Below are 24,556 nucleotides of genomic sequence, written 5' to 3'. Positions count from 1 at the left end.
ACATCTATTTCTGCTTTATTGCCAAATTATATGCCAAAGCCTATGATTGTGTGGATCACAATAAACTGTGGAAAATCCTGAAAGAGATGGGAATACCAGACCACCTGACCTGCCTCTTGAAAAACCTGTATGGAGGTCAGGAAGCAACAGTTAGAACTGGACATGGAACAACAGACTGGTTCCATATAGGAAAAGGAGTATGTCAAGGCTGTATATTGTCACCCTGCTTATTTAACTTATATGCAGAGTACATCATGAGAAACGCTGGGCTGGAAGAAGCACAAGCTGGAATCAAGATAGCCGGGAGAAGTATCAATAACCTCAGATATGCAGATGACACCACCCTTATGGCAGAAAGTGAAGAACTAAAGAGCTTCTTGAGGAAAGTGAAAGAGGAAAGTGAAAAAGCTGGCTTAAAGCTCAACATTCAGAAAACAAAGATCATGGCATCCGGTTTCATCACTTCATGGCAAATAGACGGGGATACAGTGGACATAGTGGCTGATTTTATTTTTCTGGGCTCAAAAATCACTGCAGATGGTGAGTGCAGCCATGAAATTTTTAATTTGCTCCTTGGAAGGAAGTTACGACCAAACTAGACAGCATATTAAAAAGCAGAGACATTACTTTGCCAATAAAGGCCCATCTAGTCAAGGCTATGGTTTTTCCAGTGGTCATGTAGGGATGTGAGAGTTGGACTGTAAGAAGGCTGAGCACTGAAGAATCAATGCTTTTAAACTGTGGTGTAGGAGAAGACTCTTGAGAGTCCCTTGGACTGCAAGGAGATCCAACCAGCCCATCCTAAAGGAGATCAGTCTTGGGTGTTCATTGGAGGGACTGATGATGAAGCTGAAACTCCAATACTTTGGCTACCTGATGAGAAGAGTTGACTCATTTGAAAAGACCCTGATGCTGGGAAGGATTTAAGGCAGGAGGAGAATGGGACGACAGAGGATGAGTTGGTTGGATGGCATCACCGACTCGATGGACATGGGTCTGGGTGGACTCTAGGAGTTTGTGATGGACAGGGAAGCCTGTTGTGCTGCGGTTCATGGGGTTGCAAAGAGTTGGACACGACTGAGCGATGAACTGAACTGAATACTATATTATTCCTGGGCTGGGATTAAGTTTATTCTATAGGTAGCCCAGTGAGGAAAATAGGCCAAACTGCAGTAACTGTCAGAACAGACATTCAAGTAGAAGGCAATCAATTCCACCACACACTTTGTTATTTTGGTATTATAGTGCCCTACTAGCTGTTGTTCTATGGTGTTTTCCTCTTTATCACGACCTTGCTTAGTTCAAATAACTTAGTTTAAACAAATAACTATTGTTTTAAAACGTAAGTAACAGAAATTATAATATATTTAGCATTATTAAACTCAACTTTTAAAGGGGATTTATTATATACTTTCTTGGGGAAGAGGTCAAATTGAGCCTAGTTACTTCTTCTAAGGCATTTTTTGAGCCATGGGAGATATACTTTGGTTGTTACTATTTGGGCTTTATCTTCTACCCATCAAAACACTTTTTCTCCATTCCTGTCACTGAATGTCACTCTAGCATTAGCCAGAAATACTTAAGGAGCAGGTAACTTTTAACATCTGATACATGATACTGCACATCTGACAATTTAAATCATCAGTCTATTTTCACTCAAATTGTTACAAACAATTGCTTACCTGGTACAATGATGTCTCCAAAACCCAGTATTGAAACTGGCATGAGACAGACACTCATTACTGAGAAATAGGCCAGTTTTGGTACCCTGATGACTACTGGTAACTGTAATTACAAAAAAAAAAGAGAGAGACCACCAATAAACCTCTTAGGAATCTTTACCCACATCTTCAGAAATGGAAGGACTGATGTTAGAATAACTTAACGTTTTAAAATTAGCATTTTAGAAAATGAGGGGAAAAAAGCTTGAAATCAGGGAACATAAATTAAACATATATAATACTCTGAATGTATAGAAAGCTTGAAAGACATAGATATGTAGTTATGGAAAAACAAAACCCAACACACATGTAAGGTTAAGAGTATTAATCCAGTATCCCCATATCTAACGTTTTTTCTTTCCTTTTTACCAAAAATAGAGGACTCAGGCTTTGAAAGAGATTTTTTTTTTGACAATCTAGATTTTTTTCCCCCAAAGAAGAGTCTTGTCTGAGAGGGTATGATTTAAAGTCCAATGAACATATCTGAAATACAATCCTTACTTTCTCATGGGGAGCTGATGGTTGAGCAGTGGCTTCCACCAAGTTTCCATCATTCTAGGATGAAACCCAAGTCAATAGGTATTTAATAATTTAGAATAACTAACAAAAGGGCTATATTTTGTGAGAAACAAAGCTTTACAATACCTTAACATGCACTACATGACCAATGAATTACACAGGAAGGCAAAATTATTAACTGGACACACACAAATACACTGGCAGCCATTTGTACTTAATTGCCACCCCTACCTTTTCATTATTTCCAAAAGGTCCAGCTGCAAGTTCAACCATGATACTCTCACCATTCTAAAATTAAGAAAAGTAAAAGAAATTGTTCAATCACTAAAAGTGAACAATCTTCCAGTATCCATGACCTAGGGCTTCCCAGGTGGCGCTGGTGGTAAAGAGCCTGACTGCCAATGTAGCAGACTCGAGAGACATGGGTTTGATCCCTGGGTTGGGAAGATCCCCTGGAGAAGGAAATGGCAACCCACTCCAGTATTCTGGCCTGGGAAATCCCATGGACAGTGGAGCCTGGTGGGCCCCAGTCTTTGGCGTCGCAAAGAGTCGGACACACACATACATTTATGATCTACTGCCACAGCTATGGCCTACCGTAAGCTGATGGAAAGTCATCTGTAGACTGATTTTCCTAAAATGGTCTCTGTAGATAGCAAAAGGAAATGGCAACCCACTCCAGTGTTCTTGCCTGGAGAATCCTAGGGACGGGGGAGCCTAGTGGGCTGTCGTCTATGGGGTCGCACAGAGTCGGACGCGACTGAAGTGACTTAGCAGCGGCAGCAGATAGCAAAAATTGGAGTTACCTAAAACAAATTTCACCTAGCATACTACTCCACTTTATTAGAGCTCAACAAATAAGAGAAACTTACAGATAAACCACACAAAAATTATTCAACTGAAGGTTTGAGCACTGATTTATACTGACAACTAATATCTAGTATTTCTTCTATGGGCTATACATTTTAAGGGCTTTTCCTTATATTATGCCATATACTATGTGTCATTGGTCATTTTTAGCAATAACAATGAACAGGGACAGAAGAAATACTGAAATTTTTTATATACAGATTTGTAATAAATAGATGACTTTATTTAAATATTCATTTAACCTTCTGTCTACTCACCACATTAACAATGAAGCCAAACTTGAAAAGATCAAGCCCTAAAGAACTTGAGAACATTTCTCTATCCTGACTCTTGTCCAATTTCAGCTTTGCCTGCTCTTAACACACCAATTAAAACATTAACCTTAGCAGAATTTTTTCCTTGTGCATGTCTAAGGTCTTTTTATGTGGGCTGTGTGAGAAATTCATTAAAAAGTTCTTTCCTGACAGTAAAGTCTACTGGGGAGACAGGAAACATTTAGATGTAGCAAGGTAAGACTGCATGAGCACCCATCTTACACTTAAAATAATGCCCCAAACAGGTCATGGGAAGATAAATAAATGCTGCATTTTTAGGAGAATTTGACTGATTAGCTATACTATTTTCCATGTGGGTGGGGAGCATAGAATAAATTACTTGAGTTTATTTTTAAGAGGATTTCACTGATACCTGAGTTGAGTAGAAAAAAGAATAAATTCCTTGGCAACAGAAATCCTTTCCTCATGTTAAGATTTGGGTTACAGAAGGGTTAAATCACAGGAGTTTATTAAAATAAACTAATATTAAATACAGTTGCTTACAGGAAACTCCCATGATGTGATTCAATTTCCAGATAAAGAGTTTATTTTGGTTCATTTTCAAATTGTTATTTAAAACATTTAACTGAAGACCATTACTGACATCCTCTCATACAATCAAAGATATCTACCTGAGAAACTACTATTTGCAAGACACTATACAAAGTATGGTGGTAGATGAAGAAAAAAAAAAGACAGGCTCTTACTATCTGTACTCCTATGGCTACCTGCCCTGCCAACTCATTAAAAGTATACTAATACCAGGGTCAAGAAGTTATTTAGAATGTCTAATATTTAATTCTTGAAATTTTCAGTGAAAACCACAAAAATCAGAAATTATGTATCTGATTTTCATTTTGATTTGCCTAACAAACCAGACTGAGAAGACAGTGTTAAGGTAAATCTACAAGAGTGAACTCCAAAGAGCACGTCAATCTTTTCCATTGGATCAGATTACTAGAAGTCACGTTTCTAGTCAGTGGGATCAAAGATGGAAAAAAAGAAGAAAAATTCCCTAAGCACAGAAGACAGAAGATGCAAAGACATCTTTACTATTACCACATATACCTTTAAAATCCTGACATTTTTATGTGAACAGAATGGACATAGTTTGCTGGCAGACAAGTTTGGCATTTATAAAGTGATACTAGTGTTAAAACATAATGGAAAATTTATTTAGAAGAGTTTAGTTTAGCTTTTATGTTCACCGTGCAATATAAGTGTCATATGGTATGAAAATGTTGACCACTGAGTCATGTCCAACTCTGCAACCCAAAGAACTGTAACCCATCAGGCTCCTCTTGCCCATGGGATTCTCCAGGCAAGAATACTGGAGTGGGTTGCCATTTCCTTCTCCAGGGGATCTTCCTGACCCAGGAATCAAATCTTGGGCTCCTGCATTGCAGGCAGATTCTTTACCATGTGAGCCACCAGGGAAGCCTAAAAGGGTGGTCATATGGTATGACTACCCATTAACCTATGGGAACGGTTTTGTAGAGAGGGTGTTTTATTTTCATTATGAGATCTGTGATGGAGTGACTCATAGAAACATTTTAAAATCAAATAAATTGACACAGCTAGAACAAGTTTAGAACGAACTTCAAAATACGCTTTAGTAAATTAACAGCTTTTGCTATATTCCTAATACTAGTTCTATGCTTTTTTAGGTTACCATTGCAAATTAAGTCAATGAGCCAGATGGTTCACCATTAAAGCATGGAAAGGTACTAGTGTTTTGGGACAGTTAACTACATTTGTTACCTAGTTGCAATTTTAGCTCCCCAATGGGGCATATGTTTGTCTTATGCCATCATAGCCAATATCAGAAATGCAGATATTTCAGAATGCAGAGGTTAAAGAACAAAGAACTACTAGGGGAAAAAGCATTCATTATAAAATACTAAATATATGAAAGTGACAAAGGATAAAAAAATGATATAAAGTTAGAAAATGAGACTCAAAGTGGGAAAAGTAGAAGAATTAAGCAATAATTAGTAATATATTCATGAGATAGGAATAGGGACAAGGTAGAAAAACTGGGCCAATAATGAAGGACTACCACACTTACCCAACACCTCTCCCTTATTCTAAGGACAGCACCATGATTTTATTGACAAGCTAGTGGTATAGTTAGGAATAGATGACCTAGGAGTTTCAAGTTGCTACGATTCTACCTTCATGGAAAAAGCCAGTCTGAGACAATGAAAAGGTGGACAGAAGCACGAAGGAAGAGTACGTGGCCCTGGGTCTAGTTTCTCCTGAGGACAGGCCCTCCTCTCTGGCCTTTGCACATATTCTGAATAGATGGGACCTCTTTCATATAAAACAGTTAGGTTGGATTTTTGCAGAAGCAACCAAAAGAATTCTACTGATGGAAACAGAGGATAGAATGCTAGCAATACTCCCTCACTCAAATGATAAGGAAACTGAGGGCCAAGTGACTAAGCAGCTCAGGGTTATAAAGTTACAGGTCTACACTTTAGGCCTCTAGACTTCCAGCGTTGAGCTATTTCTTAGTCAGACACTAGGGTTACAGAAATGAAAGAAGCAATGACATCTTTTCATTCTTTTTTGCAGTCTGTATTATTTACAGCAAATATTTATTGTTTTATAATGGAAGAAAAGTTACTTTAAAATGTGTAGGAAGAAAATTTATAGACATTCTCATGTTTACATCAATCAGGAGGCATTTTTTTTTTTTTTTAGCAAAATGGTGTAAAGCCTTAAAAATATCCTCTATTAAAAGACCAATTTCAATGACAATTCTCTTAAGAGAATTAGAACCCAGTCAATGGTAAACATCTGGAAAATCAATACTCTAAGACCATATTTAAGGTTCTAATCATTTAGTACGTTTCCTATGCATTTAAAAAATATCATACCTTTGTGATGAATGGTGTTATGAAAACAAAAAATACATCATAGAGGAGGAGAAGGCCTAGAAGTATCACACATGACTGTTGAAGAAAGAAACAAATTTAAAGGTCAAACTTCTCATATTTAAATTAAGAGATATTATTTTGCAAATACAAATAAACATGTAACATACATTTAAACACTATTTTTTAAGGCATTTAATGTTTATTTGTAGTTTTAGTCTATAAATCACATTGAAATTTTATCTGCTTCAACTCATTCTTTTAAAAAAGAATCATTGAAGCAAAGAAATGTTCTTCCTTATTTTAGTCTTGTACAGATTATATGAATTTGGCATACTATGTGAATGATTAAAAATATTTTATGTAGAAAATCAGTGGTTTCCTGGGTTGGCGATTAGGACTGATTGATAAAGGGCATGATAAAGCTTTTGATGAGGTAAGAAATATTTTATAATTGATTGGGATAGTGGTTACAAAGTTACATATTTGTAAAGTTTCGATAATCTGTACACTTAAAATAGGTGCATTTAATTATATGTAAATTATACCTTAATAAAGTTGTTTTAAAAAGAAAACAATACTTTAGCTAGCAAAGTAGTCTACTTTACCTTGAAGTTGGGTAACTTCAGTGTTTTAATTAAATTCAGACAGAAAGCAATCCCCAAGATATCCTGTAAAATCCAAGCCCACCTAAAATCAAAAGAAATTACTCTATTGTTTTACTCAGTTATTTTTAAGTGGAACATTTCAAAAGAAAAATATCACTAAAGCAATACTGTTCAATTGCTATGATTTGACTATTCAACTATTAAGTAGCAGTTATAATAACAGAAAAACCTCTTACAGTCTCCATATTTTATTGTTCTAGTAGAATAGTCAAGGCTGTATATTGTCACCCTGCTTTTTTAACTTATATGCAGAGTACATCATAAGAAACGCTGGGCTGGAGGAAGCACAAGCTGGGATCAAGATCGCCAGGAGAAATATCAACAACCTCAGATATGCAGATGACACCACCCTCATGGCAGAAAGTGAAGAAGAAATAAAGAGCCTCTTGATGAAAGTGAAAGAGGAGAGTGAAAAAGTTGGCTTAAAGCTCAACATTCAGAAAACTAAGATCATGACATCTGGTACCATCACTTCATGGCAGATAGATGGGGACACAGTGGAAACAGTAGCTGACTTTATTTTTGTGGGCTCAAAAATCACTGCAGATGGTGACTGCAGCAATGAAATTAAAAGACGTTTGCTCCTTGGAAGAAAAGTTATGACCAGCCTAGACAGCATATTAAAAAGCAGAGACATTACTTTGCCAACAAAGGTCCATCTAGTCAAGGCTATGGTTTTTCCAGTAGTCATGTATGGATGTGAGAGTTGGATTATAAAGAAAGTTGAGCCCCGAAGAATTGATGCTTTTGAACTGTGGTGTTGGAGAAGACTCTTGAGAGTCCCTTGGACTGCAAGGAGATCCAACCAGCCCATCCTAAAGGAGATCAGTCCTGGGTGTTCATTGGAAGGACTGATGCTGAAGCTGAAACTCCAATACTGTGGCCACCTGATGCAAAGAGTTGACTCATTGGAAAAGACCCTGATGCTGGGAAAGATTGAGGGCAGGAGGAGAAGGGGACGACAGAGGATGAGATGGTTGGATGGCATCATCGACTCGATGGACATGGGTTTGGGTGGACTCCAGGAGTTGGTGATGGACAGGGAGGCCTGGTGTGCTGCGGTTCATGGGGTCGCAAGGAGTTGGACATGACTGAGCGACTGAACTGAGAATAATGAAGACTACTGCACTAAGAAAAAGTTGAAAGCCTGCTTCAGGAGAAAGTATATCAGACAAAAGTGCATCTTTATTCTTAATCTTTGAATTTTACATACCTCTTTTTACAAAGGTAGCTCATAACAAAGGATACAATGTTAATATACTTCCAGATAGCTAAAGCATAAAGGAAATGAGAGCTATACATCAAACTCTACCGGAAATTGACAACTAGCATGAATAATTACCAACTGATTATCATACTTGGAGCTGCCTACAATTGTATGAACTCTCCTCCTAAATTTTGGGCCATTAAATCCTTTGGGGTTTTAATAATTTTATTAATGAACTGTTAAAATTATTTTCTGGTTATCCTTCCTGCAAATAGACAGAAACCTATATATTTTCTTATATTTCTTTCTTTCTCACATGAAAGGTAGCATATGCTAGATATTCTTGCATATTTGGCTTTTTTCGGTTAAAAATATATCCTGGAAATCACTGCATATCAATTCACAGAAATCTTCATTCTTGACAGCTGCATTGCACTTCACTGTGTGGCTATACCATAAATAAGTGTATTTTTGGAGCCTATTTCAGTTTAGATGTTTAAATCCTAGTTTATATTTCCCTCTCTAGACAACCTCAAATCCATTAGCACAAGATTTCTTTATTTAAGTATTTGGCATGTTTCAAGACAAGGATGTTCTGGGGGGAAAAAAATCCATAATGAACAATTATCAAGGCAAGATATGACACAACCCCTCCTGAGTCTAACCTAAAAGGAAATACAATGAGTATTCATACCTATCTTCATTTCGAAATACAGCCCAAACAACAGCTACTGCTATGCACAGTCCAGAGAGAAAAATAAGTCTCACTTCAATGCTCTTGCCACGACAGGTAATCCTAAAAGACAGTTTAAAATACATTAATTTACCCTAAAGATGAAATACAATGTTCACTTAATGTAACAAATGAATGTTTGCCACAGTGACAAGACAGTTTTTTGAAACCTCAATTTTAAAGCCTTGACTTTAACTACAATGAATGATACATAATAAAATATTCACCAGTTCAATAGAACTGTGTGGATGAAAATGCTCTGTATCTGTGCTGTCCAATACCACAGCCATTAGCCACACGTGGTTATTAATTAGCACTTGAAACGTGGCTAATGGGACTGGGCAAGTGAATTTTTAATTTTATTTAATTTTAATTATTTTTAATTAAAATAGCAACATGTATATTGGACTTCACAGGTTTACAACACAGGTCCTATTTTTCCTTGTATTGTTTTAAATTACAAAAACCATTATGGGCTTTCTCACAAGAGATACATACGTGCATTGTCCACATGGTATCTTACGAACTAGTGCAGCAAGACAGTTGTACAGACTCATCGCTGATGCTATGCAGAAAATTGCTATCATAACATAAACTAGAAAAAAAGACACCAAATTACATGAGAACAGAGGAAACACAATAAGGAAACATGGTAAGAAAACTTTTATACAATTAATATTAGTTCTTTAGCTTTCTTATTGGATAATAATACTTTCAATGCAGTGACCATATCATAATCTGAATTGGTTACTAAACTGAACATACTTAGATCCTGAGCTTTAAGGGTGGTATTTCACGTGTTGTTTCAGTTCCACTACACACTACTAGGATTTCTTTAAGGGCTGAAGCTGGCTCTGCAATTTTTTTCTCTTTTAAAAAATTTTACTATTACAGTTGATTTACAATACTGGATTAGTTTCAGGTGTACAGCTTCAGATTCTTTTCCAATATAGGCTATTACAAGATACTAAATATAGTTCTCTGTGCTATATAATACTCATTATTTATCTTTATAATAGATAGTGGGGTATATTTGTTAATCCTATACTGCTACTTTATCCCTTCCCTTTCCCCTTTATTTGTAAATTTCTTTTCTATGGCTGTCTTTCTAATTTGTAAATAAGCTGATCTGTATTATTTTTTAGATTCCACATACATAATGTCATATTATTTGTCTTTCTGTTTGAGTTAACTTAGCATAATAATCTTTAGGTTCACCCATGTTACTGCGAATAGCATTATTTCATTGTTTTTTAATGACTGAGTAATATTCTATTATATATATATCTCATACATTCTTTACCCATTCAGCTATTGATGGGCATTTAGGTTGCTTCCATAATTTGGCTATTGTAAATAATGCCACAATGAACACAGAAGTAGAAAGAAAGTATTAGCTGCTCAGTCATGTCCAACTCTTTGTGACCCCGTGGACTGTAGCCTACCAGGCTACTCTGTCCATGGAATTCTCCAGGCAAGAATACTGGAGTGGGTTGCCATTTCCTACTCCAGGGAATTTTCCCAACCCAGGGATTGAACCTGGGTCTCCTGCAACACAGGCAGATTCTTTACTGTCTGAGCCACCAGGGAAGCCCCTAGTGAACATAAGAATGCATATATACGTTCTATTTAGTTTCTTGTTTTCTTGGAATAAATACACACAAGTGGAATTGCTGGATCCTATGTTAGCTCTATTTTTAGTTTTTAAGGAACCTCCATACTGTTTTCCATAGTGGCCACACCAATTTATATTCCCACCAACAGTGATAGGAGGGTTCCCTTTTCTCCACACCCTCTCAAAAATTTTATTATTTGTAGACTTTTTGAAGATGGCCATTCTGACAGGTGTGAGATGAAACCTCACGTAGTTCTGATCTGCATTTCTCTAATAATCAGTGATGCTGAGCATCTTCTCATGTGCCTATAGGCCATTTGTATGTCATCTTTGGAGAAATGTCTGTTTAGGTCTTCTGCCCTTTTTCTGATTGGGTTGTTTGTTTTTTTGATATTGAATTGTATGAGCCGTTTGTGTATTTTAGATATTAACCCCTGATGGTTGCATCTTTTGCAAATATTTTCTTCCAGTTCATAGGCTGTCTTTCAGTTTTGTTTATGGTTTCCTTTGCTATGTAAAAGCTTTAAGTTTTATTAGGTCCCATTTGTTTATTTTTGCTTTTATTTCTTTTGCCTTCAGAGACCGACCTAAGAAAACATTGCTAGGATTTATGTTAGTAGCTGTGCATTTTATCATTCAATGATTCAAAGTCACATGTTTGGTAAAGATGTCTATGAAGTGAGTTGTAGACATTTATATTTAAATGGAAGAATAAACCACTTTAAATACTTTTTATTTTTTTTAGTGGAAATGTTTTACTTTAAAAAAAATTTTATTTATTTTAATTGAAGGATAATTATTTCACAATATTGTGGTGGCTTTTGCCATATATCAACATGAATCAGCCATAGGTATACATGTGTCCCTAAAATATTTTTAAAAAGCTTAAAGATGAGAACTTTCACCTACCTTAGACATTAATCATGATGTCTACATATTCCTATGGTGGAATTCATCTCTAATAACTTTTCATGTGGTAAAACCAAATCCACTTAAACAAACCTCATTGTCTAGGTATGATATTAAGGTATTAAAATTCACAAATGTTTTTCTATATTAGCTATACTTGGTTGAAAATTACTTAAAATTAAAAACATTTGATCTTGCTGTTGCTAAAAACAGGAAGAAATTATCATGCTCTAAAAGTATTGCTTTGTGAAATTTCTCGAAATTTTACAATGGAAATACACATTTTAATGGAATTTTGCAAATTCCACTAGATTTCAGAAAACTATAACTTTGTTTTGTATGTGAGAAAAGACAGCAAACTAGAAATAGTAAATAAGGGGCAGTAAATTAATCACTTTCTAATTGGTGATCTTGGACAAATTATTTTTTCATTGGCTTATTATTTGTTATTATTGCACATATATGACAATCTAAGTAGTAAGACTAACAATCAAAGATTGCCAAGTTGAGTTTGTTTAGTCATCCACCAAAGGTCTCCAAACCAAGATTTTAAACTCTAGTGGAAGTCATGCTGTGGAAGCCATACCAGAGTTTTAGTGTCCTACTATACCTAAGAAAATGATTTTGCATGAGAGAGAATTTGGTAAATATAACTATCTTTAGTTATTTTCTTGAGCATGACTTAACATAAAACGGCATGGAGAATCTTAGCAATTTAATACATTGAACATATTAAGAAATGGCATCAATTTTAGCCATAAGGAACCATTTCAAAGTATATTAAATTTCACAATATCACACACCATTGTTAGAGTCCCATTGTTGACCCCATGTCATGGGATAACCAAGAGGTTTAAAATGATCTTCCTCCTCCTACACTGAAAATTACAGTTACAAACAGGGTCAATTTTTAAGTAGTGATGAGTTTAAGGAAATCCCTTACCAAAAACTAAAATGTGCTTTAGGGTAAAGTACAGAAATCTCTTTGTTCTATCAAAGACTACTAAATATATCAACTGAGGGTCAGACACACAATTGAAGGCTGAGAATTTAAAACAGAAAAATTACCTGTGCAATGACGACATAATATAAATACCACACTGGTATCCACTCTCCCAACAACATATTGAATATGAGTGATATTCCAAGAATAATTTTTTTCTAATTGGAAATATATATAAGTATAGTTTCAAAACTGCTACCATAGGAGGGGAGAAATTGAAAACTAAAGTGAAACTAACCTGAGGCCTTAGTTTTCTCCTCTAGAAACTTATACCATTATTCTCTAAATAAACATTTTGTAGCCTGTGGTGGTTTTCACAAAGAGTTTTTGCTAATTCTCATTAGGAACACTCTTCTTCCTTGGGCTCCCTTCTCTTTCTGCTACATGTTGGCCACAAATGGCAAATTGCCATCTTATCAGAACACTAAGTACAGTGTCAGGGAATGGGCAAGCCATGACCCTTTCCTTCCTAAAGGAAAAAGTATCATTTACTCTCTAAACTACAAGCAAGTACCTGTGTGTTTTTAGATGTAGTATGATCTTAAATGTTCACACAAGTAAAACAAAATTTAAGCAATACATTTTGATTTGCAAACTGAAAAAAAGGACCAATCACACTTTAGGAGTAAGCAGAAGCAATAAATTCATAATCTGAATAATCTTCTATTAGATTTCATTTAACTGTATATAGCTACCAAGAAATCCTTAGTCTGCTGCTTAGATACCTGTCTATTACGCTTTATCTGCAGAGAGGAAAACTTAGGGACCGTAGCAATTCTTTCCGGTTGTCCATGAAGAAGTGTTCTTATTTTGAGTCACAGTATACTTTAAATCAGAATTTTTTTTTTAATCCCAGAGTAACAGGGACCTAAACATTTTCGACAGTTTAAAAAGTTAATATATCACTTTTTAATTATTCACTTGTTTTCCAGTTGAATGCCTTAAAGGAAAAGATAAATCTGGCAAAGTAAATGAAAAGATTGTATGCTAAAAAGTAGTAAATATAAAATGATTTCTTACCCAACCATTTGTAGAAGAAATAAAGTAAGACCATCATAATACAGCAGATGACCACAAATATTATAACTGTTAGAGGACTAAAAGTAAAGTATTCTTCCTTCTTTTTCCTCATTTCTCTATCTTCAGTGTTTGTCATTGCCTTCATGTTTTCCCTGCATAAACACACACAGAAACTTCAGCAATCTCTGCCATGTACAGTTATTTTTAAAATCTATCTGTAATACTAACTTAAAGTTGTTTCTGATTACAAAGTTAATATACTTAAAAAATTATACACCATGAAGAAATACTTAATCTAGAAGTAAAAACTCTCTATAATTCTACCCTTCAGAGTTGGTGTGTTATTAACCACTAACTTATGAAACTATTTTTTTTTCTGGAGACAAAACTGTTGAAACAGAAGATATTTATTACATAAAAAAATTAATGTTTTTGGTGATGTTTATATTATTAATTCTGGGTTATGAGGTCCTGTTCTGGTAAACTTTTCCTTCCCTAAGCCATATTCTCTTTTCCCTTCTCTTTCAGTCTAACTCTCTTTACTTGCTAAATAACTGCTCCTGTGTTATTTTTTAAAATTAAGATATAGAAGACATATAACATTAATTTCAGGTGTACTACACAATGATTTGATAATTGTATATATTGCAAAATGATTACCACAATAAGTTTAGTTCCCACTCATCAGCACATAGTTAAAAAGATTTTTTTTTCTTGTGATGAGAACTCTTAAGAACTACTTTATTAGCAACTTTCAAATATGAGGACAGAATCATTCACGATGGCCACTATGTTGGACATCACCAGGCCTTATTTATCTTATAACTGGAAGTCGTACCCTTTGAGCACCTTCACCCGTTTTTCCCACCCTCCACCTCCCCACCTCTGGTAACCACCAATCTGTTCTCTGCACCTATGAGTTCATTTTTTTAAAGATTTCACACATAAATGAGATGTTCTGGTATTTATCTTTGTCTGACTTATTTCACTTAGCATAAGTAATACCCTCAAAATCCAGTCATGCTGTTGTTAACGGTCCTTATGTCAATAATTCTACTTTTTATGAAACTTTTTCCATTTTATCATTGATTAATATTCTTTCTCTATACTGTCACTCCCACCCACAACATACACACTTTGTTTTTTCTATCTTTATCCTACTTTTTGGGCTTCCCTTGTAGCTCAGTTGGTAAAGAATCTGCCTACCATACAGGAGACCTAGGTTCAATTCGTTGGTCGGGAAGATCCCCTGGAGAAGGAAATGGCAACCCATTCCAGTATTCTTGCCAGGAGAATCCTATGGACAGAGGAGCCCGGCAGGCTATAGTCCATGGGGTCACAAGAGTCAGACACGACTTAGCGACTAAACCACCACCACCACATCCTACTTTTAGAACTGGTCACTAAAATTTCAAAATCCTTAACTCTGTAAGTAAAAGATATCTCTTCCCTAACCTAGTTACTGAAGGCAATACATTTTTTGTTTTTGTCCATCATCATGTTTTATGATTACATACAAGTACTGCTCTCCCACCTCCAATTTTCTTGAGGAGGAGCCTGTCCTGACAGGTACATTAAGCTTGCCTTGCTAACTCAAAGTTCATGCACCAGTTTGTTAAAAAATGCAGAATCTCAGCATTCACTCCAAGCCTACTAAATCTGAATTTTTAAAAATTTTAATGGGTTTGGGTGGACTCCGGGAGTTGGTGATGGACAGGGAGGACTGGCATGCTGCGGTTCATGGGGTCGCAAAGAGTCTGACATGACTGAGTGACTGAACTGAACTGAATGAGATCTCAAGACAGTCTGTATTCCCATTACATCTTGAGCCGCACTACTCTAGAAAAGACACAATTTACATAATAATGTAAGTACAGTGAGAATCTATATTAAATGGAAAAACATTTTCAATGAATCAGTAGCTTTTCAGAAATTATAACATTTTAGCATACGATCTAGAAAATGATTCTGGAGATCTTCCATACTAGGCTTTATAAAGTTAATAGTGAAAAATATAATGCTTACTTATGTGAAGACAAGTGACTAACACATGCTAAAATGTGTTTTCCAAGTATGTAAAATATTTTAACCTCAATACTCTAGGAATCTATGCTTGTTAGATTTCTCTTACTGTAAGTCAATCAAATTTTAATATTTTAAGAAATTACAAATAAGCTTATTAGCTTTAGCTGGCGTCAAATAAGCCCCTTTTAGTGGAATTTATAGATCAATTCACAAGGTGAACATATTGTCCTTTATGCACAAAATAATGTGCTCTGAGCACAATTTTTTACTCAGAGTTATAAAAATGAATTGATTCTTCTAAACTACACTGCCTGCTTTAATCTACAGCAAAAGGTACATAACTGTAAGAACACTGGGTTAGGTTGTTATTAAATAGACAAATCCAAATTTCATGTACCTTTGAAATTTCTATATTTAAATTAAAATATGGACATGCTTAATTAATACCCAATTCCTAAAACACTGAATAGAATGGTGAGGTCACATTATAATGATTCAACTCAGGAGGAGCTGAAAAACTTCCCACCCTGTTTATTTTCTTCCAATCTAAGCAAATAGGTACATTAGGATGCTAACTATCTCCACCTTTTCTGGGTGAGGTAATAAAATGTTTTAATTTAAGAGCCTTTGGTGAAACTTCAATGTTTCCTTGCCAGCAGAAGAACAAGAGGAACCTACAACTCCCTTCCTCTCAGCGAAAAGTTGAAGATCTGTGAGAGGACAAACCTGTGATCTAATGCTGTTAGCACTATATTCTGAGAACAAGTAGAACTTTAAGTGTTGGTACATGATAAAATGATTAAAGACAATAATTTTTTAACCATTTATCTTAAAAACAATGAAGTTTAATTAAGCTTACAATTCAATTAGCCCGCTCCAGTATCCTCCTAATGCCACAGTGAATACAGCAATTACAAAAATAACCACCATAGTATAGTCAAAGTTAGGCCACGATGGAGAATACATTTTCACCATAATGTTATCTCCAAGAGTCTGAAATGCAAAATAACAGTTAATACACTGGAATTCATTTTCTTTTTACTATAGAGTATGGCAGCAATATTCCAATTTCATTCTGGAATGGACAGGATATATAAGACAGTCAAGAATAACAGAATTATTCTGACAACATAATATAGTCTTGTCAAAATTATGAGGTTTTGTTTTATTAAAAGCAAAAGTGTGGTGTTTCACACACTGACATTTTGTTCAAGGATTTAAAATTAAGATAAATGATATGATACAGGGATTTTAAAAAGGTCGAAAGAAAGAAATATCCTCTCAAACATCAAGACTCTGAAACACCTTGTGCTAAATGGGGAGGGGTTGAATAAGACTAGCAAGTTCCATCTTACTAGCAAATGGAACATATATAATAATTTAAATATCAGTGGATTAAAGTACAGAATTGTACTATTTATAAACTGTATCTAACAGATAATTATTAATTTACCTGCTTCATATCTTTAAAGTCTTTGTGGTTTATAAATGCAATCAATATTTTCACATCAAGAAATTCAGATTTGTTCCCTGAGGGAGGAAACTAAAAGAAAAAAAAATTACGAAAACTTATGAACTACTAGTGTATTTACAGAATAAAGCACAAATTATTCATTAAATACAAATATCTTTTTAAAGTTATAAAACAATGTTTCATGTGTTCTTTCTTAATATTATAATATTAAAAAGGATTCAAACTGGAATTTTTTTAGCATAAGTTTAAACTGATATTTTATACACACACACACGTTCCTAACATATCTTGTCTATTTTAGGAGTGGAAAAGAAACAAAATTTTCCAATTAAACATCTATTATAACCAGTATGTTTACGAATATTACCATCAGATTATTCAAAACTCAGCCCTGATAGCACAGGGCTATTAAACCCTACTTAATGTTATGTGGCAGCTTGAATGAGAGGGGAATTTGGGAGAGAATGGATACACGTATATGTATGGCTGAGACCCCAATCAGTCAATCCTAAAGGAATCAGTCCTGAATATTCATTGGAAGGACTGATGCTGAAGCTGAAACTCCAATACTCTGGCCACCTGATGCAACGAACTGACTCACTGGAAAAGACCCTGATGCTGGGAAAGATTGAAGGCAGGAGGAGAAGGGGACAACAGAGGATGAGACGGTTGGATGGCATCACCAACATGATGGATGTGAGTTTGAGTAGGCTCTGGGAGTTGGTGATGGACAGAGAAGGCTGGTGTACTGCTGTCCATGGGGTTGCAAAGAGCCGGACACGACTGAGCGACTGAACTGAACTGAGACCCTTCACTGTTCAGAATCTACCACAACATTGTTTGTTAATCGGCTACATCCCAATAAAAAACAAAAAGTTTAAAACAAAACCCAAAAAACCCCCAAAACACTCAGCACCAAACCACACACAAAGAATATAGCTCAGTTCCTGTAAAATTTGGTATCAAGAACTCAAAAGAAGTTATTATAGTTTAATAACTTACTAGGACACTGTTATTGGCAACCAACAAAGCTTCAGCACCTCCTGTTTGTGCAATTTTGGCTTTTTCAAGAAAATGGCAGGTTCCCCACTGTACCACAACTGCTTTGTTCTTTATTCCATCAGGAGGAATATCAGAAACATTGCAGAGTGGTGTGGTAGTCAGATTCATCAAACTCGTGGAAGTCTGGAATGAAGAAATGTCTTTAATATTATATATATCATATTTCACCCTAAAGGCATTCAAAGAGAGTATCAACATTGGTTTAACACAAAGTTCCTTTAAATTCGAAACACTTGATGACAGTCAGGCTTTGAGGTAGGTATTTTTTAATTTTCTAACTTGTTTTTCTCTTTATGAGAAAAACTAAAAAAAGTAGTAAAAAAAAAAAAAAGTAAAGTTTCAGGGTGTGAAGGGAGTATCAAATACAATGCACCTAAAAAAAAAAAACTAAAGCAAAAGTAGTAAATATTAATCGTAATGTTATAATTAGGTTACACACTGAAACATTATAACCACTCATTCTCACCATTCACTATTTTGTTATAAATAAATAGAAACTGTGATTTACTTACTGCATTTTCTAGGGTACTTGGAAGAGATGTCCAGTGAGGGTTATACAGCATGCAGTAGTCCTTAGATGGTGAAGGCCTGCCATTTCCAGAGGCATGGAGGATTGCTTCGTGAGCAGCTGTCTAGGACACAAACCATAATTTTCACAGTGGCAATGATTCAGCTTGCCAAGAACTAAAGATTTTAATAAAGCTATTTATATACAGGTTTGACCACATTTCCTTAAGGGGTAAGGTCCTCCAATGAACTTCTTCTTTGAGGAAACAGTAAAACTACATGGTTGCTCAGAAAACGTTCTTTAAGGAAGTCACTTTCTTAATGGCCCATGTTATAAGGGCCATATCCCAGGGAGGAATCTTGTTATGATGTTATAACTTTGATACTCCCTTCACACCCTGAAACTTTACTTCTTATGAGTTATTATTTCTTATGAGTTATATTCTTATGAGTTATAAATCTCTTATGAGTTATTATTTCATTACTCGTATTCTATAAAAGATAATGCACCTGAAATCCCTTAACCTATTTTACCTTCCATGTTCTAGTTACTAGGATAAACTATAAAAAAATTTTTTTTTCCTTCTATTTTTGGCTGTGCTAGGTCTTTGTCGCTGGGCAGGCTTTTCTGTAGCTCTGGCAAGCTGGAGGTACTCTCTAGTTGCAGGGTGCAGGCTTCTCATTCGGTGGCTTCTCTTGTGACAGAGCACGGGCCTGAGGGATGCAGGCTTTAGTAGGAGCCACACGTGGGCTCAGTAGTTGTGGCACAGGGGCTTAGTTACTCTGTGGCACGTAGGATCTTCCACGTGTCTCCTGCATTGTAGGGTAAACTTCTAAGTGCTATCTTTGGAAATGAACCAGAGAAACTAGAAATCTCAAGTTTTCAAGACCCTGCAAAAAATCTATTCAAAAAGACCAATCTAGAGTTTAAAGTGAAAAAGGAAGATCTAGAAGAATGTTCTTTCCTTATGCCTCATTTCCCACTACCGAGAAAGAAGAGAGACAAGAGGTAATAAGTGACTAAAAAGAAAAACCATAGTACACGGGGCTAGGGCGGTGGGAGTGGAGCCTATGATATGAAGAAACAGCCCAAGATAACTAGAATACTACTCCGCATCACAATTCCCCTTAAACTTGGATCAATCCAGATCCTTCCTCTCTCCTTTGAGAAAATCTTACACTACAACCAAAGGGAGAAAAAAGATTGTTTGGCAGTTAAAGATGGTGTACTACCAAGCCTCTGCCACTAAATTATGCACCGACATTTGACCATTTTTGATCTATTAATTTTGTAAATTTGTAATTTTGGTAATTACATAGAAGTCAATCTAAATATCTAAGAAGTACAGAAATGCTCTAATCCATGCTCTCCTACCTAAAATCTCTTGTGAACATTTGGGTTTGAGGGCTTTCTGGCATACTTGGGACTTCATTAGCTTATGGATCTAAGCAAGTGTAGGGAATTCTTCAAACATGCCATCAGATTAAATAAAATGTTACATAAGGAAATCATTTCTGGAAAAAAGAAATGCAGTTTTCATGCAGCTAAATACTTGGTGGCTATGACTGGATTCTGACAGCAGAGGTGGACTGACCTATTAAATTCTTAATGAATCTATTGTTTGGGATTGTTTGATGTTCAAGTTATGCCCAATTTGGTCAGTTTGCAAATATGGCCTCTTCCAACTTGCTCTTTGTATCCTTTTGACAAGACCCCATTAGTCTTTGAGGACTTCCTTGTTTCTAGGCTGAATTTATCCTTTACCTGTCACAGATGAGAACCAGTAATTCTCCTAAGCTCCTTTTGGAAAGGACTGTATCTAAATCAGGATTTGGTTTTAACCAAAAGCAAATGAAAAAGGAAAAATAAAAGAAGCTAAAGGCAAAGGAGAAAAGGAAAGATACACCCATCTGAATGCAGAGTTCCAAAGAATACCAAGGAGCGATAAGAAAGCCTTCCTCAGTGAACAATGTGAAGAAATAGAGGAAAACAACTGAATGGGAAAGACTAGAGATCTCTTCAAGAAAATCAGACATATGAAGGGAACATTTCATGCAAGTTCAGTTCAATTCAGTTGCTCAGTTGTGTCCGACTCTTTGCAACCCCATGGACTGCAGCAGGCCAGGCTTCCCTGTCCATCACCAACTCCTGGAGCTTATTTAAACTCATGCCCATCGAGTCGGTGATGCCATCCAACCATCTTATCCTCTGTCATCCCCTTCTCCTCCTGCCTTTAATCTTTCCCAGCATCAGGGTCAATAACGGACAGAAATGGTATGGACCTAACAGAAACATAAGATATTAAGAGCAGGTGACAAGAATACACAGAAGAACTATACAAAAAGACCTTCATGACCCAGATAACCACGATGGTGTGATCATTCACCTAAAGCCAGACATCCTGGAATGTGAAGTCAAGTGGGCCTTAGGAAGCATCACTACGAACAAAGCTAGTGGAGTGATGGATTTTTAGTGGAGCTATTTAAAATCCTGAAGGATGATGCTGTGAAAGTGCTGCACTCAATATGCCAGCAAATTTGGAAAACTCAGCAGTGGCCACAGGACTGGAAAAGGTCAGTTTTCATTCCAATCCCAAAGAAAGGCAATGCCAAAGAATGTTCAAACTACCACACAATTGCACTCATCTCACACGCTGGTAAAATAATGCTCAAAACTCTCCAAGGCAGGCTTCAACAGTACATGAACTGAGAACTTCCAGATGTTCAAGCTAGATTTAGAAAAGGCAGAGGAACCAGAGATCAAATTGCCAACATCTGTTGGATCATCGAAAAAGCAAGAGAGTTCTAGAAAAACATCTACTGCTTATTGACTACGCCAAAGCCCATGACTGTGTGAATCACAACAAACTGGAAAATTCTTAAAGAGATGTGAACGCCAGACCACCTGACCTGCCTCCTGAGAAATCTGTATGAAGGTCAAGAAGCAACAGTTAGAACTGGACATGGAACAATGGACTGGTTCCAAATAAGGAAAGGAGTATGTCAAGGCTGTATATTGTCACCCTGCTTATTTAACTTCTATGCAGAGTACATCATGAGAAACGCTGGGCTGGATAATGCACAAGTAGGAATCAAGATTGCAGAGAGAAACATCAATAACCTCAGATATGCAGATGACACCAACCTTATGGCAGAAAGTGAAGAGGAACCGAAGAGCCTCTTGATGAAAGTGAAAGAGGAGAGTGAAAAAATTGGCTTAAAACTCAATACTCAAAAAACTAAGATCATCAAAGGAAACTATTAGCAAGGTGAAAAGACAGCCTTCAGAATGGGAGAAGATAATAGCAAATGAAGCAACTGACAAACAACTAATCTCGAGAATATACAAGCAACTCCTACAGCTCAACTCCAGAAAAATAAATGACCCAATCAAAAAATGGGCCAAAGAACTAAATAGACATTTCTCCAAAGAAGACATAAAGATGGCTAACAAACACATGAAAAGATGCTCAACATCACTCATTATCAGAGAAATGCAAATCAAAACCACTATGAGGTACCATTTCACGCCAGTCAGAATGGCTGCAATCCAAAAGTCTACAAGTAATAAATGCTGGAGAGGGTGTGGAGAAAAGGGAACCCTCTTACACTGTTGGTGGGAATGCAAACTAGTGCAGCCACTATGGAGAACAGTGTGGAGATTCCTTAAAAAACTGGAAATAGACCTGCCTTATGATCCAGCAATCCCACTGCTGGGCATACACACTGAGAAAACCAGAAGGGAAAGAGACACGAGTACCCCAATGTTCATCGCAGCACTGTTTATAATAGCCAGGACATGGAAGCAACCTAGATGTCCATCAACAGATGAATGGATAAGAAAGCTGTGGTACATATACACAATGGAGTATTATTCAGCCATTAAAAAGAATACATTTGAATCAGTTCTAATGAGGTGGATGAAACTGGAGCCTATTATACAGAGTGAAGTAAGCCAGAAAGAAAAACACCAATACAGTATACTAACGCATATATATGGAATTTAGAAAGATGGTAACAATAACCCTGTGTACGAGACAGCAAAAGAGACACTGATGTATAGAACAGTCTTATGGACTCTGTGGGAGAGGGAGAGGGTGGGAAGATTTGGGAGAATGGCATTGAAACATGTAAATATCATGTATGAAATGAGTTGCCAGTCCAGGTTCGATGCACGATACTGGATGCTTGGGGCTGGTGCACTGGGACGACCCAGAGGGATGGAATGGGGAGGGAGGAGGGAGGAGGGTTCAGGATGGGGAACACATGTATACCTGTGGCAGATTCATTTTGATATTTGGCAAATCTAATACAGTTATGTAAAGTTTAAAAATAAAATAAAATTTAAAAAAAAAAAAAAAAAAAAAAAAAAAAGTGAAAAATATCTGTTAATAAGAAACAGTCCCTATACCCTATCATTCTTGATCTCCGTCAAGAGAAATGCCTTTTATTCAGTATAGTTGGCATGGAATGTTTCTGCTTATAATAAAGATCCATATCGTCCATGAAAAAAAAAAAAAAAAAAAAAAAAAAAAAAAAACTAAGATCATGGCATCTGGTCCCATCATTTCATGGCAAATAGATGGGGAAACAATGGAAACCATGACAGGCTTTATTTTCTTGGGCTCCAAAATCATTGCAGATGGTGACTGCAGCCATGAAATTAAAAGACGCTTGCTCCTTGGAAGAAAAGTTATGACCAACCTAGACAGCTTATTAAAAAGCAGGGACATTACTTTGCCGATAAGTCAAAGCTGTTATTTTTCTCAGTAGTCATGTATGTATGTGAGAGTTGGACTATAAAGAAAGCTGAGGGCTGAAGAATTGATGTTTTTGAACTGTGGTGTTGGAGAAGACTCTTGAGAGTCCCTTGGACTGCAAGGAGATCCAACCAGTCAATCCTAAAGGAAATCAGTCCTGAATATTCATTGGAAGGACTGATGCTGAAGCTGAAACTCCAATACTTTGGCCACCTGATGTGAAGAACTGACTCACTAGAAAAGGCCCTGATGCTGGGAAAGACTGAAAGCAGAAGGGGACGACAGAGGATAAAATGGTTGGATGGCATCACCAACGCAATGGCCGTGAGTCTGAGCAAGCTCCAAGAGTTGGTGATGGACAGGGAAGCCTGGCGTGCTGCAGTCCATGGGGTGGCAAAGAGTTGGATATGACTAAGGGACTGAACTGACTGACTTGGTTTTAACTGTGTCTAAGGCTGCTGAAGTGGTATAACCTTTACAACAGACAATTGGCAATATCAATCAAACTTTTTTTATTGGAGTATAGTTACTTTATAATGTTGTTTAGTTTCTGCGTTACAACAAAGTGAATCAGCTACATGTGCATATATATTCCCTCTCTCGAGCCTTCCTCCCACCCCCCAATCAAATGTTTTTAATATATATAATTCTCTGATTCATATCCTACAGTTGTATTATTATTACACAATGCACAAGATTGTAGAAAGATAAATACACAGGGATATTCACTGCAATATTATCTGTTATAGCAAAAACAAAAAACAACATCTTCTACAGATAAGGATCCATTACATTATGGTATGTATTATACACAGCTTCAAAAAGAAAGAACTTGATCTACTTGTAGAAATACATATCCATAGTGAGAAAAGCAAATTCCAGAAAGATATTTACAATGTTTCCTATTTTCATAAAAATAAAGGTCCCTATATGTACCTGTACATTTATGTAAACTTAAAGAATGACAGAGAGAGAAACACATCAGCCTGTTTAAAAAACAAAAGAAGAGGAAAACAAAAGCAAAGATGAAGATGTAAAAAGACTGGAAAGAGCAAATTAAAAAAGGAAAACACAATCAAAGAAAACAAAAAGGTATGAAATCCCTCTCTTGCCATCCTGCCCACAGTCACCCCTTAAGGGCTTTTCTTATGTCTTTCCAGATACTATCTATGAATATTTAAGATAGAAAGATAGACAGATCTTAAATACATACATCGTTTGTTTTACACATATAGGATCACACTATATATACTACTGTGCAGATTTTCTA

The 24,556-nt window shown here is 36.1% G+C and overlaps 1 protein-coding gene across 2 annotated transcripts in view; it reads right to left on the bottom strand.

Moving 5' to 3' along the window:
- Window positions 1-24,556, bottom strand: part of SPPL2A (signal peptide peptidase like 2A) — a 53,959-nt gene that overhangs the window by 14,655 nt on the left and 14,748 nt on the right. The window contains exons 2-13 of one of the 2 annotated variants that reach the window (XM_055537979.1): window positions 18,532-18,647; window positions 17,960-18,142; window positions 16,937-17,026; window positions 16,343-16,476; window positions 13,459-13,610; window positions 9,410-9,506; window positions 8,873-8,974; window positions 6,912-6,993; window positions 6,307-6,381; window positions 2,472-2,528; window positions 2,223-2,276; window positions 1,683-1,785 (exon numbers count right to left, since the gene is read on the bottom strand). In XM_055537979.1, the coding sequence (XP_055393954.1) occupies window positions 1,683-1,785; window positions 2,223-2,276; window positions 2,472-2,528; window positions 6,307-6,381; window positions 6,912-6,993; window positions 8,873-8,974; window positions 9,410-9,506; window positions 13,459-13,610; window positions 16,343-16,476; window positions 16,937-17,026; window positions 17,960-18,142; window positions 18,532-18,582 (1,180 nt within the window). In that variant the 5' untranslated portion in view covers window positions 18,583-18,647. Of the gene's footprint in view, window positions 1-1,682; window positions 1,786-2,222; window positions 2,277-2,471; window positions 2,529-6,306; window positions 6,382-6,911; window positions 6,994-8,872; window positions 8,975-9,409; window positions 9,507-13,458; window positions 13,611-16,342; window positions 16,477-16,936; window positions 17,027-17,959; window positions 18,143-18,531; window positions 18,652-24,556 lie in introns of both variants that reach the window. The other variant, XM_055537978.1, reaches the window with a different exon arrangement.

This window comes from Bubalus kerabau, chromosome 10 (genome assembly GCF_029407905.1).
Source record: "Bubalus kerabau isolate K-KA32 ecotype Philippines breed swamp buffalo chromosome 10, PCC_UOA_SB_1v2, whole genome shotgun sequence".
NCBI classification, from domain to species: Eukaryota; Metazoa; Chordata; class Mammalia; order Artiodactyla; family Bovidae; genus Bubalus; species Bubalus kerabau.
Note: the sequence above shows the minus strand (reverse complement) of the source record. Positions and strands in the feature narration are given on the sequence as shown.